The 18,478-nt window shown below is 36.6% G+C and overlaps 1 protein-coding gene across 1 annotated transcript in view; it reads left to right on the top strand.

Annotated features, from left to right (window-relative positions):
- Zdhhc15 (zinc finger DHHC-type containing 15) overlaps positions 1–18,478 on the top strand; it is a 117,627-nt gene that overhangs the window by 72,228 nt on the left and 26,921 nt on the right. The window contains exons 5-7 of the mRNA XM_021153468.1: positions 10,709–10,778; positions 12,420–12,452; positions 13,185–13,305. Coding sequence (XP_021009127.1) covers positions 10,709–10,778; positions 12,420–12,452; positions 13,185–13,305 — 224 coding nt within the window. The remainder of the gene's footprint in view (positions 1–10,708; positions 10,779–12,419; positions 12,453–13,184; positions 13,306–18,478) is intronic.

Genomic DNA, 18,478 nt, shown 5'->3' with positions numbered 1-18,478 from the left:
GAGAAGAAGAGAAGAAGAGAAGAAGAGAAGAAGAGAAGAAGAGAAGAAGAAAGAAAGAAGAGAATAAATATTTAGAATGTAATTAAGGACTATGCTGGTTTAGTAAGTGGGGAAGCTTGTCTTTCATTATGCACGACCTCACTTGTCCAGGATGAGTGAGTAGGTTTCTAGTACCAGGCATTATTTCCCTTTTGTTTAGTAGGTCTTTAGTCTAATTAGAGAGCTGTCAGTTTCTACAAAAGTATGCATGCCACTACTGCAGCCTTAGGGTTTTCATATTGTAGTTTATAGACATCATAGTTAGGATTGTTGGTTGCTTCACTCCCTTGCAAACCTGGAAAGCTGGTTTTCATGCAGGAGGCTTTCAGGTCAGATCCAACCCTGTCCAACAACTCACAAGAGGGCTTCTTATGCCTAGCATTGAGGTTTTTATTAGATAGTCTATGGCTCTTGGGATATGTTATACACCCAGGTGAGAAATTTAAACTGCATATATATATATATATATATATATATAGACATCTTTACTGTTATTTTACCTTCTTCCTTCTCTCCTGCATTGATCTCACTCATTACTCTATAATTAATCCTCCCATTTTGCTATTTTCCTTCAAATAATTTGTACCCTTCTATTCTCCCTCTATTTTGTAACCCCCATGTCCCTTTTAACTTTCCTGCTTTCTGTGACTACTCAGTGTTATATATTCACAGAGATTTAGATATAGGAACCACAGATGAGAGAGAACTGTGTTATTACTTCATTTAATACAATCTTTTCTAGGTCCATTCATTTACCTGCAAATTTTATGATCTCATTTTTCTTTACAGCTGAATAGTAGTGTTCCACTGGGTATAGGCACCACATTTTTATTATCCAGTCATCAGTTGAAGGACATTTGCGGTGTGTCCATTTTCTAGCTATTGTGAACATGGATGTAAAACATGGTTGTAAAACATGGCTGTAAAAGTGTCTGTGAAGCAGGATGTCAAGTCCCGTGAGGAAATTCCAGGGGTGGTACAGCTGGGTCATGTGGGTCATATGATTTATTTTTTAGCTTTTTTAATGTTCTCCATACTGATTTTCAAAGTGGTGTGACCAGTTTGTAATGGTTACAGTAAGTGAGGCTTCCCTTTCCCAGACATCCTCTCCAACACTTCTTCTCTATTGTCTTGAAATCTCAAAGTTGTTTTAATTTGCATTTCCATAAACTGCTAGGAATGATTAATATCTTTGAGGTCTTTCATAGTAACTTTTATCTCTTTTTGAGGACCCTGTTCAGATCTGTAGCTCATTTTTTAATGGATCATTTATTATTCTTTATATTTGGAGTTCTTTATATAGTCTGGATATTAACTTCTGTCAGGTGTATCACTGGCCAAGATTCTCTCCCTTTCGTAGGCTTCTGCTCACACTATTGTTTCGTTATCCATGTAGAAACTCCTTGGTTTTATGAAGTCCCATTTGTCTATTGGTGCTCTTATTTCTAGGGCAATTGGAGTCTTAGTCAAGAAGCACTTTCCTATGTATACATCATACTTCCTAGGTTTTCTTCTATAAGAGTCAGTGTTTCAGATTTCAGGTTTATGTGTTTGACCCATTTGGAGTTAGTTTTCGTACAAGGTGATAGATATGTGTCTAATTTCATTCTTCTACACATGGACATCTGATTTTCCCAGCAATATTTCTTGATGCTGACTTTTCTTCAGTATATGTTTTGTGAATCTTTGTCAAATATAAGATAATTCAAATTATATATACTCATGTTTGGGTCTTACATTTTGTTCTTTTGGCCTATATATATGTCTGGTTTTGTGCCCGATAAATTGTTTTTATTAATGTATCTCTGTACTACATCTTTTGGCCCAGAATGGTAATCTCTGCAGCACTTTTCTTTTTGCTGACATTTGTTTTGGCTACCAGTAGTTCAATGTGAATTTTAGGCTAGTTTTCCCAATTTATGTGAAGAATATGATGGGAGGTTTTGATTGAGATTGCATTGAATCTGTAATTGGCTTTTGGTAGAATGGTTCATTTCAAACTGGTATTTCTACCAATCCATAAGCATAAGGTATCCTTCCGTTTTAGTGTCTTTCTCTACCTCATCAGAAATTTAACATATTCATTATAGAGGTTATCCACTACATTGGTTAGGTTTATTTCTACGGATTTTAATTTTCTTCGAGGCTATTGGGAATAGCCTCGAAAATAGTGTGTCAATAACATCATTCTTTTTTTCAAGATGTATTTATTTTATGTATATGAATACACTCTAGCTGTACAGATGATTGTGAGCCTTCATGTGGTTGTTGGGAATTGAATTTTTAGGACCTCTGCTTGTTCCAGTCAGCACGCTTACTCTGAACAACTCGACTCGCTCAGTCCCTGCTTGCTTCAGCCCAAAGATTTATTTATTATTATACATAAGTACACTGTAGCTGACTTCAGACACACCAGAAGAGGGCATTAGATCTCATTATGGGTAGTTGTGAGCCACCAGGTGGTTGCTGGGATTTAAACTCAGGGCCTTTGGAAGAGCAGTCAATGTTCTTACCCGCTGAGCCATCTCACCAGCCCCCTATAACATCATTCTTTGTGTGTTTGTCAGTGGTGTATAGGAAAGCTAATGACTTTTGTAAGTTGATTATGTATCCTTCCATATTGCTGAATTTGTTATTTCTAGAAATTTTCTGGTAAGACTTTGAGGCCCTCTAATGTATGATATCATGTCTTCTGCAAGTAGGCACAATTCGACTTACAGTCCTTTAATTTCCTTCTGCCTTCTTGCTCCAGCTAGTGCTTCAAGCACAGTATTGAAAAGGAGTGGGGATATCCCTGTTTCATTCCTCACTTCAGTGGGATTGCTTCAAAATGAGAATTATGGTGGCTGTGGGGTTCTCATATATATAGCTTTTGTTATCTGTTGTATGTTCCCTTTTATCCTGCTGTCTCTAGGATTTTTATCATAAAGACATATTGGTGTTGCGGTAAATCTCCAACCCAAATATGCCCCGGCAATGAAAAAACAACTCAGTTACTATGAACACTTGCTGTGTGCCTAGATCAGGCAGATCTACCGCTACACTACCATCTTCCTTATCAATGAGACTCCTTAGAACTTGTGGTTTCTCCAGGCCATGTGCTTCTGCTCAGCTTTTCTTCTTCCTCCTCCTCTGCATCCTCTCACTCTTCCATTTCTCCTTCTCCCTCTCCACCTTGTGCTCCACCTTCCCTTTTATCTGCCCAATCATCAGCTCTCCTTTATTTTACAAATTAAGGTGGGAAGCGGATTTACTGTTTACCTGAGTGCTGACTCATTCATTCTTTGTTAGCAACCCCTTACAGAAGAAAGGAATTAACTTCAAATATAATTAGCCCCAGGGCTATCCACAAGTATTGGTCTTTGTCAAAGATATCTTCTGCATCTATTAAAATGACAATGTGACTTTTGTTTTTAAGTCCATTCATATGGTTTATCACATTTATTGACTTGTGTGTGTCATAACATACCTTTATCTGTGGGATGAATTGATCTGTGTGGGTAATACTTCTGTTGAATATCTATCTGTGTTCTGTTTGAAAATATTTTATTATTTTTGAATCTACACTCATCAGCAAATTTGACATGTGGATTTCTTTTTTGTTGTTGTGCCTTTACTTGGTTTTGTTATTATACTAATACTAGCTTCCTAAAAGGAGTTTCCTTCTGTTTCTATTTTTTGAATAATTTTTAAAAAATGGCTATATAGATCTTCTTTGAAATCCTGGTAGAATACTGCTGGGAATTCATTTGGGTCTGGACATTTTTAAGTTGGAAAGCTTTCTATTACTGTTTATAATAGGTGTGCTTAGGCTGTTCAGTCTTTCTTGGTTCAATTTTGGTGGCTTGGATTAATCTAGAAACTCATTCATTTCTGTAAGATTTTCCAACTTAATGGAGTGCAGGTTTTTAAACTATTTTCTAATAATATCCTGAATTGATTGATGTATGTTGTAATATCTCCCTGCTTGTTTCTAATCTGGATCATCTTGTTTTTCTTTCTTGTTAGTTGGGCCCATGCTCTCACAATCTTATTTATCTTCTCAAAGCTCTTAAATGCATTGATTCTTTGTATTTTGTTAGTTTGGTTTGGTTTTGCTTTTATTTCACTAATTTCTGCTCTGATTTTTTTTTTTCAAGTTTCTCCATAGACAGGGTTTAGGTTTGATTTGTTCTTGTTTTCTCACATTTGTGAGTTGCACCAGGAAGCCATTTATTTGTGCTCTTTCTTATTTTTTAAATTAGGGGTTATTTTTATTTTTATGAAGATTTTTCAATATTGGCACTTAAAGCCCCAAGTGTCCCTTGTAGGCCTACTTTTACAGTTTTTCAGAGGTTTTCATATTGTGTTTTCATTTTGTTCTAAGAAGTTTTTTCTTCATTGACCTCTCATTCAGTCATGAGTTTTTAATATCCATGAGCTTATGTATTTACTAGAAATCTGTTTGCTGTCAATTTTGAATTTATTGTATTATGGTCAGATTAGATACACAAACTTATTTCAGTCTTTCTGGATTTTTTTCAGCTTTGTTTTGTATCCTGATACAGTCAGTTTTAGAGAGGCTTCCATGGGCTGCTAAAAAGACTGTATATATACTGGTGTTTGTGTGGATATCTAGTAAGTCCATTTAAGGTATGATGTCAACTAATTCTGATGTTTCTCTGTTTATTTTTTTTGTCCAGATGACATGTCTATTGGAAAAAGTGGACTATTGAAATCACCTAGTATTAATGAACTAATGTTAGTCTGTGTCTTTAATTTCAGTAGTATGCTTTTTTAATGAAATTGAATGAATTTTTGGATATATATTTAGGATAGTGATATCTTATTTTTTCATTGTTCTCTTCCTGAAAATGAGATGCCCTTTTTATATCTTCTGATTACTTTTAGTTGGAAATCTATTCTGTCAGATATTAAGATTACAAAGCTTGAATGCTTGCTTCCTGGTCCCATTTGATTGAAGTACTTTCGTCCATCCTTCCCCACTACCTTGATGCCCATCCTTGAAGCTACGATACATTCCTTGTAAACCACAGAAAGATGGATTTTTGTCTCTTGATCCATTCAACCAGCATGTGTGTTTTGATTGGAGAATTGAAGACATTGATATGTAAAGTTTTTGTTGAAGGATGTGTGTTGATTACAGTCATTGTGGTTTTGTTTCTTTGTTGTTGTTATTTGTGTTCTCCAGTGGTACTTCATGTTTCAGTAATTACAGCTTTATTTGTTTTCTTCCCACAGTCTCTTGGCTATGTTTATTCTTCAGCTGAAGTAGAGATTGCTATATTTTATTTAGGGTTGATTTGCCAGATATAAATTTTTTTAGGTGTTTGTATCATGAGAAGTTCTTCAATTATGACAGATAGTTTTTCTTGGTACAATAGTCTAGGTTGACACTCATGGTCCTTTAGAACTTGGAATTCATTGCTTCAGGCACATCTGGCTTTCAGAGTTTCCATGGAGAAACCAGCTATTCTGATGGATTTTCCTTTACATGTGACATGTGTCTTTTCTCTTGCAGCTTTTGATATTCTTTCTTTGTTTCTATATACTTAATGTTTTAACTATGATATGCCATGGGGGTATTTTTCTGGTCTTATCAATTTGATGTTGCATGTGTTTCTTGTATCTGTATGGGTATGCTTTTCCTTAGTTTGGGGATTTTTCCTATTGTGACCTTATTGAAGGTCCTTCTATGCCATTGGCCTGTAATTCTTCTCCCTCATCTATTCTAGAGGGTGGAAACATTTTTTGGAGGGAAGGATTAGATGGACTCACCTGGCTAGATGCAGGCATAAGATTACAGCAGCTGGCTGAATAGAGAGGTTGGATATAATTCACAGGGCCCACGGTTTGTGTGCTGTAACATCAGGGCTGTCCCAAACAGGTCTAGCACTGGATGTGGGACCCAGGCTAGATCTGAGGACTTGGAGTGTGCGTAGTGGAGGCTTAAGCAGACTTACCTCGCTACACCCTGGTGCAAGTTTTGATCACATGAGGGGTCTGACTATAGGTTGTTGGCAGATGGCACAGGTCCTGGCCAGAGCCAGGAAGTTAGGGCTGTCACAAGTCAGATTGACCAGATTAGACCATGGCACTGGATGTGGGACAGAATCTCAATTTGGTAGTTGGTGAGTGTATAGAGGTAGACTCACCTGGCTAGACACTAGTACAAGATGTGAAGAGCCTGGTGAGTGGAGACATTGGTTGGATGTAAAAATTCTTACTAAAACTAGGGAGAAAAGTATGTAATTTATGTACTAGTATAGAAAATATGATAAAACAAAAGATATGAGCTAGATGCTCATGTGGTAAATTATATGCAGAGCTATATTTTGTTCAATTTTTTCTTTTTTCTTTTTTTTTTTTGTTGTTGTTTTATGAGATGGTTTCTCTGTGTAGCCCTGGCTGTCCTGGAGCTCACTCTGTAGACCAGGCTGGCCTTGAACTCAGAGATCCGCCTGCCTCTGCCTCCCAAGTGCCCAGCTTATTTTGTTCAATTTTAATATGTCTTATTATTCTTTTTATTACCAAGATAGAATAATTGTTCATATTTATGGGGTACAATATGATATTTGAGATGGGTATATAGTATTCAATATTAAATCAGATTAATTAGCATTTTCATCTCCTAAAGTTATCATTTTTTTTGAGCATTTGGAAACTTTCCGTTGCTTTCTTCACATTCTCTATAAAATACATAATAAATTACTGTAACTGTCTTATGCTGTAGAACATTAGAATTTATCCCTCCTGTTATAAGTATATTTTGATGCCCATTATCTAGCCTTTTCATTGCTTGAAGAAGATGTCCCCTATAGTCTTGGTTATTTGAATACTTGATCCCTGGTTGTGCGATTTGAAGAGGATGAAGAAATGTATCCTTATTGGAGGAAAAATGTCACTGGGAGCAAACTTTGAGAGTATAAAGACTCACACTATTTCAAGTTTGTTTTCTCTGCTTCATATTAACAGTTAAAGATATATGTGTTTGTTCCACCATCATGGACTCTAACCTTCTGGAACCATAAGCCCCACTAAGTTGCCTTGATCATAGTGTTTTATCTCAGCAATAAGAAAGTAACTGTGAACTCCCTCTATCATGCAACCTACAAGTCTTCCTGACTTCTAGTGACTACTATTCTACATTCTTCATCTATGAACCATCTCATGCTTCTACATAGAAACAAGATTGTGTAGTACTTGACCTCCCTAATCTTCAACCTTAATGCAGGATCTCTGCTCATAAATTAATAAACTCACCCAGATCTAATTTTATATTCTTTCCAACATTGTCCTTAATATTCATGATCCTTATTATCTGTTCCCATACAGATTACTTAATATCTGTTCTTTGGATTTGTGTGTTCATGTTACAAAACTCAAGTAATCTTTTCAAATGTATTGTACATCCTCATGGGTCAGAATTTAGGAGTACAATATCCCTGACTTCACCAAGTCTTAATAGAGAATCCTACTCTTTCATAGACAGTGATCCTACTTTAGCAGTAAATACCCTACAAGACCAAGAGTTCACCTCGCATTGTAATTTAAGTAGTCCCAGGATGAAATTCTGTATTTGATTTTCACTAATCCCTGGTCTGTGGCTGTAAGAGATAAGCATCTCCTTCAGGAGGCACAGAGAAGGTCTTAGGTCATTTATGTATTGAGCAGGAAATTTGAAGCCCATATCTCAGTCTTTTCTTTCATTACTTTTCCACTGTTGTTAGGAACAACAAGCCAACCTCATTAGTTTTCTTAAAATGTTCAAAAATATATACACAGTCACCTATCATTTCTTAAAATGTTCAAAAATATATACACAGTCACCTATCTCCTTGCTTCTTGCAGTGATTGATAGTATTTATTGAAGAAACTTTAGACATCTGCACTGCCAGAGCATGTCATGGATTAACGGTACCCTCTTTAATACTGAAATGTAGTAATTAGTTTAACTTAAATCACATTTAATTTGAATAATATAAGCAGCCCACTTTCAGAAAGTCAAACAAGACAATTTCAGAAAATAATTTGGGGGCTGGAGAGATGGTTTGGCAGTTAAGAGCACTGACTGCTCTTCCAGAGGTCCTAAGTTCAATTCCCAGCAACCATCTGTAATGGGATTCAATGCCCTCTGCTGGTGTGTCTGAAGACAGCTACTGTGTACTAATACACAGAAAATAATTTTAAAATTTTTATCTCTAGGATCACTCTCAGTACCAAAATCTATTACTTATGTTATTTGGAAGAAAGAGAACCTGCAAATTAGATAAAATAAAAAGATGACTAGATGGTAGATAGATGGTAGATAGATGATAGATAGATAGATAGATAGATAGATAGATAGATAGATAGATAGATAGATAAATAACATGAGAATTTAGTTCCTGCAACTAGAAAGGTTGAAAACTCCCAGCGTCCACATATGAAAGCTGAAGTCCCTGAAAGGGTGGTGTTCTAGCTCCAGTTTGAGCTGTACCTAAGGCCTAAGGTATAAAGCCTAAACCTGAGGAAAACCAAACAGTGCACATTCTGAGCCAAATCCAAGCACTTCAGAACCAGAAAGCTGATGGTGCAATTTTCAGTTCAAGTCTGAAGACCTGAAGAAAAAGGAGTCCAAACTGCTTAAGTTCCAGTCGCAGAGGAGCAAGACACTAGTATCCCAGCTCATGCACTCGGGCAGAGGATAGATTCTCCCTTTCTTTGCCTTTTTGTTCTATTCAAGCTCTCTTCAGATTGAACATAGCCAACCCACATGGCAGAAGATTATCTGCTTTTCTGAGTATACCTATTGAAAAGCTACTTTACTCTGGAAACACCCTCATTGCGCACAGATATAAAAGCCATCCAGACATGCAAGAGCCTTATTGTTCATGTCTGTTGGTGTGATAAAACATTAACCAAATGCTACTTGGACAGGAAAAAGCCTATTTTAACTTAGACTTTTGGTAACATTTCAGCACTTGGGGAGTCAAGGCAGTAACACAAATATATGGATACCCAGTTGTCTTCGTTCTCTGCTCTGTTGCTAGGAATGAACAAAAGCAACTTGGAGAGGAAGGGGTTGATTTTATCTTACACTCCAAATAACATTCCACCAACAAGGGAAATTAAGGCAGGAGCTGAAGCAGAGACCTTGGAGGAACACTGCTTACTGCATTGCTCTCCATGGCTTGTTCGGCTACCTTTCTTTTTTAACCCAGAACCAGATGACATGCCCACAAGCCAATCAGAATTCCTCAGTTCAGGTTCTCTTCCCAGTTGATTCCAGTTTGCATCAAGCTGACAGAAACTAACCAGCACACCAATTAAGTTGGCACATAAAACTAACCATCAAGCCATTCAAGGAGCACAAAGATAATCACTATAGACATAAAGAACTGTGAAGGCCCAGAAACAGGCAAAGTGTTGCCATTTTACAAGGGCAGAAAGGTAGCCAATGTCATGGGAGCATGGAGAATGGAGAGTGGTACAAAGTATGCTTGAAGAATTAGGGAGAGGCCACAAACTATGGTACAGAATTTGGATTTTATTCTTAGCATGTTCAAAATTAACTGAATGTCTAGGGGATAATAATATCATTTGATTTACTTTTTAACAAATCATCTAGCAACTCGGAATATTAAGTACTGTATGAAAGCAACAATGAAGCACTAATGATCAATTACAGAACTATTACAAGCATATATTGAGAAGTGATATGCTTTCTCTCCCCCTCCGTCCGTCCCCCATACATACACACAAGCACTCATTAGTAGACATGAACTCAGGACTCTGCTGAATTTGCAGCTTATTGTGTTAAATCATTTATATGTGCCTAATGCATACTTTAAATAAAACTGTTATATTTCTCAAATTATCTGTACCTTTAAGTTTTAGAATATAATAATAGAATTATACCGTTGTACATAGCAATGCTCTATAATAATGCTCTATAATAAATGAGAAGAAGAAAATGATGAATGCCTTTAATTTGGAAAGAAAAGGAGGGAGAGGATTTGCGTGTGTGTCTGTCTGTCTGTCTGTCTGTCTGTCTGTGTCTGTGTGTATCTGTATGTATGTATGTATGTACGTATGTACGTACATCCCAAAACTAAAAAAATCAGAAAAACAAATGTACAGGTTAGAGTTCTGCCATCCATTTACCTTGATTATGACACTTGATATGGCATAGTTTTCTATTTCTTTATCTGTTAGATGGGGAATTAACAAGGTGTTCTAGACAGAATGTCTCTTCCCTTCAAATTGTTATCTTGAAAACCACATTCTTTATCATATTGTAGGAATTGTATCTATCTTATGCGTAACCTCTGGAGATAGGAGATAAATGCTTATTTTCAGAGAGAAAAGTTGGAATAAACAGACTAAATGAATTCCCTAATCACTGAAACACTTGGTAGCACTGAGTTTATAATACAAAATGTTGTGGTCAGTTATCCAAATATGAAACATTTCCTTTCTTTCATCCCCGAAAGGTGATTTTAAGACTGATCTGACATTCAAAAAAATCACCTTCCACAATCTTCTATGTTATTACCTTATGCTTAGCAGCTTGAAATACATTTAACCATTTGTAGTCACTGTATAACAAAATACATCCACAAACTAGTAAAGTGTAGGATCTTATGCTGACTCTGAACTTGTACTAACCACTTTCCATTTCCTATAGCTGTACGGTTCTGTGACCGGTGCCATCTAATCAAGCCAGACCGCTGCCATCACTGTTCTGTCTGTGCCATGTAAGTGACAACTCTACTCTCCCTGGGCTGATGCTGGCCACTGATGGTTGCCTTGACAACAAAATGAGTGATCGTGACATGTAACCATGCCTAGATAAGAGCATTTCTTTTGAGCCATAATGAACACATGCCAAACACTCTCACAGGGATGATAATCATTCTAGACTAAAGATAGAAAACTAATACCGTATTTTCAAAGGGAAGCTTTCATTTTACAGTATTTCAGATTTATAGATTCTTGTGAAGAGAATTCTTCTATGTCCCACACCCAGTTTTCCCTTTTATTAATATGTTCCATTAGTATGACACATTTGTAAAATTAATAAGCCAATATTGAGACATTGCTTTTCATTATATTCCATTGTAATTCAGCTTAATTATCAAAAATGAAATGTTCTATTAATGAACCTCTATGTAATTTACAGCTTATTCCATTCTAATCTATGCTATATAAATATCCTTGTCCAGATGTCATTTTGTATGTCTGTGTCATTTTTGTATTTTTGTTGGATGCTTTATATATAACTTTTAAATGGGATATACCTTTTAGATATCCTAACTTTCCCCACAATATTATTTTTTTGTTCCAAGATTTCACCCAGCATACCACATTACTTTAAGAAGTAATGTCTCTGTAGGTCCTCTAATCCATATCATTTTTGCAGACTTTACATTTGTTTTCATAACACTAACAGTTTTGAGGATTAAGAATCAGATGCATTATAGATTTTTCCTTAGTTGAAATTTGTTTGCTCTTTTTCTCATGGCCATTATAATGGGGTAATGTGATTTGTGGAGGAAGACCATGGAGATAAAGTACTATTCTCATTACGTGGTATCAAGGGTGCATATAAATGTGACTTTTGACTTCAGTGTTATTATTGAACATTTCTCTCAACTGATGTTTGCCAGATGTTTCCAATGTTTGCCTGATGTTTCCAGTGTAAAATTATTCTGTCCCCTCTCATTTCTGACTTATGTTCTTTGGATAGAAGTCACTATAGATAGTTCCCAATAAAGTATTAGTTTTCCTCTCCTTGAAGGTGAATATCTTCATAAATTATTTAGAATGCAGATGCATATGGAGATGTGTCTCTTCTGCCCAAATTATTTGTTTCTTCAATCATTTGAATCAATACAGAAGCATAGTTATTTTCTATTTTATGTTATTAACCAAAATTTTATTTTGTCTCTCAAATTGTTCTAAGTTTATAAAATCCCATTTTTGTGTACAATCTTCAAGCCTTGGTTCTTGAGTACCTATTCCACTATTTCTCTTACTCTTGATTCAAATTCAGGCATATATTTCCCTTGCATCTTATTAAATTAAGTAAGCTAAGCTAAAGGTGGTATTTTGAGCATTTACACTGGATCACTAGTCTGGAGTGCCCTGTCCCTTTCAAGGTTGCAGTTCTAGAGTTGTACTTTGCTGCAAGCTACGTAATCCAAAAGAGTTCCTCTGATTTGGTCATCCTGTGAGTAACTGAGGAGGCAGTAATCTTAAGAGTTACCATGGTAGAAGTTTGTAGATAGTTTTGTTGGAACTGTGTAAAAAAAATGCTGAAATCTTGAGTTTAATTTTGAGGTGTTTCTTCATTTTCATAGCCGTGTTTATCACACTGTATTTTGTCCCCTTTGCAGGTGTGTTTTAAAAATGGACCATCACTGCCCATGGTACGCCCTTTTGATTCATTTCTATCCTCTAAAAGGGTCAGAGTTGTTCAACATACCCACTTTTCTAATCTCAATTGCAACATGCCTGCTTTTACTGCTATAATGCACTGTACTTATGTGAGGTGGGGAGCAGGGGAGGAGGAACATTTTAAAACAAGGATTAAAATACTAGGAAAGGTGTGGTAGTGAATCCCTGAGGTCACAAAGCTAATAGTCTTCTGTCCATTAACTTTAGCAATTGAGCACAGTAATGAAATACAGCCCAACTATTTCTCTTCTTCAATATTATGCACTTCGTTTCAGTTTTTAGATGACTTTTTGAAATGTTACAGATAGTTAAGTTCTGCAATTCTTCGATAAAAGTTGTGTTTCTGACCAAAAAGGAATCTGGAATCACCTAATTGCAAAGAGCACATGTCAAAATGTAGCTATTAAGACTTTACCATGTTTCTAACAATGAAAATCCAGGTTTGCTTGAGTGTTTCAGGAGCTATTCTAAAGTTATTACATAGTTCAGGTGACTCTGTGCCTGTAAATAAAAAGAGAAATAAGTGAGATAGACCTTGTCTCTCCTGTCTGCTTATATCAAGGGACTTCCATCTCTGTTGGGTTTCTATAAACACATAAGGAAGCAGCAGGAGTCATGTGCTTCCTTCGGCTAGTCCACTTAAGGATCACTGTGTTCTCTGTCAATAGGTCTTGATTTCACCTTCATTTCCCTCTCCTTTTTAGGGTTAATAACTGCATTGGATTTTCCAACTACAAATTCTTCCTTCAGTTCTTAGCTTATTCCGTTCTCTACTGCCTGTACATTGCTACAACAGTCTTCAGCTACTTCATCAAATACTGGAGAGTAAGTTTTGAAAAACCCTGATGGGTTCCCTCCAAGGTAAATGCATATACATAATCTCCCTAAATGTAACACTCCCTACCCATATCCTTTGCATTTTGAAGTAATGACGTCACCAGAAGGCAAGGCAGTAAAAACGAGTTTTCCATGTTGAATAATCTGGGGTTTAAGAAACTGTTGAGTAAAGATTCTAGTTAAACAATTCTGTATCAACCATCTGGGAGGGGAGAGTAACCTCTCTGCTGACCCACTCTTTAAAATGTATGTCTGTGGTTGAGTTTTAAAGACCTTTTTTTTTTTTTTTTACCAGTTGTATATTTGAAAAAAATGTTAAAACTTATTCAAAATCATTGGTTTCTTTTTTGTTTTGTTTTGTTTTTTGAGACAAGGTTTCTCTGTGCAGCCTTGACTGTTCTTGAACTCTCTCTGTAGATCAGGCTGGCCTTGAAGTCACAGGGACCCACCTCCATTTGACTCCCCAGTACTGGGACTAAAGGTGTGCACCACCACTGCCCAGCCAAATCACTAGTTTCTTAAACCGAACAAAATTTGTTAGAAAATACTTAGTAATTCCATGATCAGAGGGTAGTTGTGAAGTTTCTGTTGGGAACAAAGATACACTGATGAGCACATAGGTTCATATGCACAAAATGAAACAAGAAGTCTCTTGAACTTGGTGAGTTTTCCTTTGGGAGAGGCAGGCTTACTCTGTGTAACCCTGGTTGTTCTGGAACTTCCTGTGTAGACCTAGCTAGCCTCAAACTCAGAGATCTGCCTACCTCTGTCCCCCAAGTTTTGGGACTGACTAAAGGCATCCAACACCGCATCCAGCCTCTGGTTTGAACTTTGTATGACAACAGTGGGTTGAAAATTGAGAGAAGGGGAACTGATACTGGCTCTATTGCTTGCTTCACTGTCTCATTACCAAGATCCAATGAAAGCAATGTTAATCTTATAATTATCAAGAAAAGATGAAAAATAAACCTTACTTTCATGTTTCTCCTACTTGGGGATATCAGTCATATCCCATCTATTTTAAAACATCAAGGTAAATTTTCCATTTGCATATGTGTAGAATAACTGGTAAATATAATTAAATATGTTGTTTGTCATGTTCATCCAGTTAGACTCTCAAAGAAATCTCTTTCTTACACTAAAGTACAATTAATAAGGTATCCCCAATGAGAGTTATCCAAACAGATGTGAATAGGAAAACACAAATGTGAGAAGAGCTTCTGATTATTACTTTAGAAATTTTATAAGAGCCTATATAATAGGGATATCACATCTTAGCTGGAGCAGTAAACCAGCAGGGAAATAACATAAATCACATGGTCAGAATAGAAATTATAGTGAATTGGAGAAAAGAAAAAGACAAGGCACAGAGAGGCTAAATAGCTAAGAATATTTAAATTATGAATCAGTCCTTTTTATTCCTAATAGTGTAAAAGATTACACTTTTTATTCAACTTGCTTAATCAGTTCAGATATTTAATAGCTATGCAAATCAGGAGCTATATAGTAGATCTCAAAATCCAGAAATGATAAGGTTTTTCACATGTATTTTCTTCAAATAGAAAACGTTTCAGGAAGCTACACATCTTGATATCTCTTCTTTGGCCCATTTCCACAGCACAAGATAGGTCAGGTTTCCATGACCTATTTGGCATTCCATCCACATGCTGAGTTACTACTATAAATATGAAGAAAATCGACTGTATCCAATCAGCAGGGAAGTGTGAGCCTTGATCTCTTTTACATACCTTTCTTGGTCCTTAACACAGTGGGCTACTATTGAATCATGGCTTTATCACAAAGTAAACAACATTGCATTTCACACATTTTGCCTTTAGCTCCCCTGGCCAGATAATAATCAAACACCAAAATGCAAGCCAGGTACTATATGCTTTCCTTCACTCTTAAAAGATGGTAACTGAGCATGAATTCATCATGAGAAATGTGCCAAAAGTACCAGCAAATCCGTGGTGAGCATGGGCTTTTCCTATCCTGGCATGGTTTTTCCTCCACGATAATCTCGTTTATGTCTATCATCTGAGATGCCATGAGGCCTGTCATAGTTTGTCCTTACACTGAAAGGGGCATTGACAATTCAATGAAATGGTTCTTTGTAGTTGCTGTGGCCTTAGGACCACATTAGTATAACGTAAGGATGGATGGATTTCTAAGTTTAAGTTGAGCCTCTCTTTAAAATAAAAATAAGCACTGCCATATATTTTTAAAGCCACATCAAAGAGAAAAGCCGTGCTCCCAAGAACAGCAACTTATATTATACGGTACTTTCTATTGATAATTTCATCTGATCCTCACCACAACCTTGTGAAGTAGCCAAAATAAAAACTATTTGTCACATTCAAAGATGACCAAGCTGAGGCTCGCAGCATTTAAGTAACATGTATAAGATCACCTGGCTTATAAATTTCTAAGGAAGAACTTAAACATAAATATGTCCATAAGCTCTGTGATGACATGTGCTATGCCCATGATAAAGTCCTACACAAAGACTTTATCTCTTTTAGAAAACAGGATTTGGAAGACTGTTACATCATTTCTTTCCTTTCAGTATTAAATTAAACAAATTCTACCCTCAATGGAGAGATGAATATTTACTTTCTGCAAAATTAATAATGCACACCTACCACGCTAGGGTCTATGAACCTTTTCACAAAGGCTATGAACTATTATTTTAGAAACTTAGTAATTACTGTTTCACAAATATTCCTCTGAACTGTCTCTGGTGATCATGGCTTTTGGTGATTTAACTTGGTTATCTCCTCAAAATGCATTTTTGAACATAGGACCTGTTTGCACAAGAATAGTTGATACTATGAACCCTGTCAAAGTACAGCACAGCAGATAGTCTACACTAAGCAGACAACTTCTGAAAGAGTGATAGAGCACGGCTGCACAAGATGTGAGCAGACATTCAAAACAACCTAACTTGCACAGCTATTTCCTATTGCCCATTTTAATATTTAAAAAAGTAAAATCAATGGGAGTTTTTCTTTTTTTTTCAAAAAGTAGAAATCATGAGATCAAAATCTCAGTGAAGGCAAGAAGCACCACAAAATAGTACTTGGAATTTTACCTAAGAACAGTGACAAAAACAAACAAAACAAAAGGAAAAAATAACCATGAATCAAACCAACCTCGGACCAAGCCAACCTAACCTGGGTGTTTAGGTCAAGATTTTATGGAGGGAACATCTCAAGAGGGGGGGTTTCAGATCAAGGGTTCTAAAAAATTGAAGGCCTTAAGGCAGCTGTTTCCTGGACTGCTCTGTCCTGTGCAGGTCTCACCCAGACCCCCCTCAGTTGAGAGTATCTGATGTACTTGTTTCTCCTTATCTTTATACTGCAAACATATCCGACCTGGAAGAGGTCCAGCATTTCCTTCTGTAAAAATGAATAAAAATAGTGTCTGAGGAAAGAAAGAAATCTATAGTGTTTGAACTTAGCAAGTGTTGCGAAGCGCTAACCTTCTGTGACTGGGGTAGAATAGAACCACGAGGAAGGTAAGGTCCACTTCATTTAAGAATCACTTTAATTTTATCACTGGGGGGCATCTGGAAATATCTCAAGCCAATTCATCATGCTAAAACAATGGTCATTAAAGGAAAGAAGGAAACAAGCCAGTGTCATTCCTCCAGCTGTTCCTTCTGAAATTCAAAATGCTTTCCATGGTTGTTCTCTGAAGACAAACTGTTCTATGCTATGCATGCTGTAGAACTTTAGAGCACTCATTCTGCTCTAGAATTGTATATCAAAAGCTGTTGCCATGTGGGAAGTTAGATGTCCCGGTTAACTATAACAATCTTTAGCTTCCTACTTTTCCAATCACCTTTAAAATCCTGCTTGATTGTTACTGTCCAAACAGTTGCTCCACAGGATGCAGTGGACCAGTGCATTTTACTTCAGCTGTAAGAAAAAAACACACATACAATTTTCAACAGCTTCAAAATCAAGTCATGAGTTCATGTAGGACATTTTAAATTTATGTGTTTTAGCTTCTTATATCCAGCACTCTAGCATTTTCAACACACACACAGCCAAAAACAAAAACAAAACAAACAAACAAACAAAATCATGATATATAAAGAATGCTAGTATCAGAGCTAGAGAGATGGCTTAGTAGTTAAGAGCACTGACTGAGTGCCGTTGCAGAGGACCCAGTGCCTAGCTCCCATGTGGCTTCTCACGGCCATCTACAACTCCAGTTCCAGGGCATCTAATAACCTTTTTGGGCTTCTGTGGGTATCAGGCAAGCACAAGGTACACAGGCACACAGGAAGACCACACACACACACACACAAACACACACACACACACACACTTCTCATATAGTGAAAAATTTTAAAGTAGGGATTTGTTACATGAGGCTTTATTAAAAAAAATAAAGAAGTCTTTATAGTCACCTACAGACAATAGGATGAGCAGTAGTGGCCTTATTATCTGCTAGCCAGTAAGTCATAATTCTCAAGCCAAACAGATTATGAGCTTCACACCAATTATGACCTCAGCATACCTTTTTCACATTATTTTTTTCTAATTGGTGAAATTATATATTTCACTTAAACATAACCCAATTTAAGTTTCATAAGCTAAGGACATGTCTATAATAAGGTATGATGATCTACAATTTTGTAAAATAAATAGATAAATAAATAAATAAATAAATAAATAAATAAATACTGATCAAAGCCTGCAAGTAGCTTGGCAGACTAAAGCACTTGCCACAGAGTCTGGTGACCTGAGTTCAATCCCATGCATTCAGGTAGTAGAGGATGAGAAGTGACTCCTGCAACTTATCTTCTGACTTCCATACATGCATACTTTGGCATGCATGTATATACATACACATGCATATATACAAAATAAGTAAATAAATGTAATAAAGTAATCCCAGCACTCGGGAGGCAGAGGCAGGCGGATTTCTGAGTTCGAGGCCAGCCTGGTCTACAAAGTGAGTTCCAGTCAGCCAGGGCTACACAGAGAAACCCTGTCTCGAAAAAAACCAAAATAATAATAATAATAATAATAATAATAGTAATAATAATAATAACCTTATTCTGCCAAGTATGGAAAGCTGAGGTAGACGTGTCTCTTAACCGGGCGGTGGTGGCGCACGCCTTTAATCCCAGCACTTGGGAGGCAGAGGC

This window comes from Mus caroli, chromosome X (assembly GCF_900094665.2).
Source record: "Mus caroli chromosome X, CAROLI_EIJ_v1.1, whole genome shotgun sequence".
Classification (NCBI taxonomy): Eukaryota; Metazoa; Chordata; class Mammalia; order Rodentia; family Muridae; genus Mus; species Mus caroli.
Note: the sequence above shows the minus strand (reverse complement) of the source record. Positions and strands in the feature narration are given on the sequence as shown.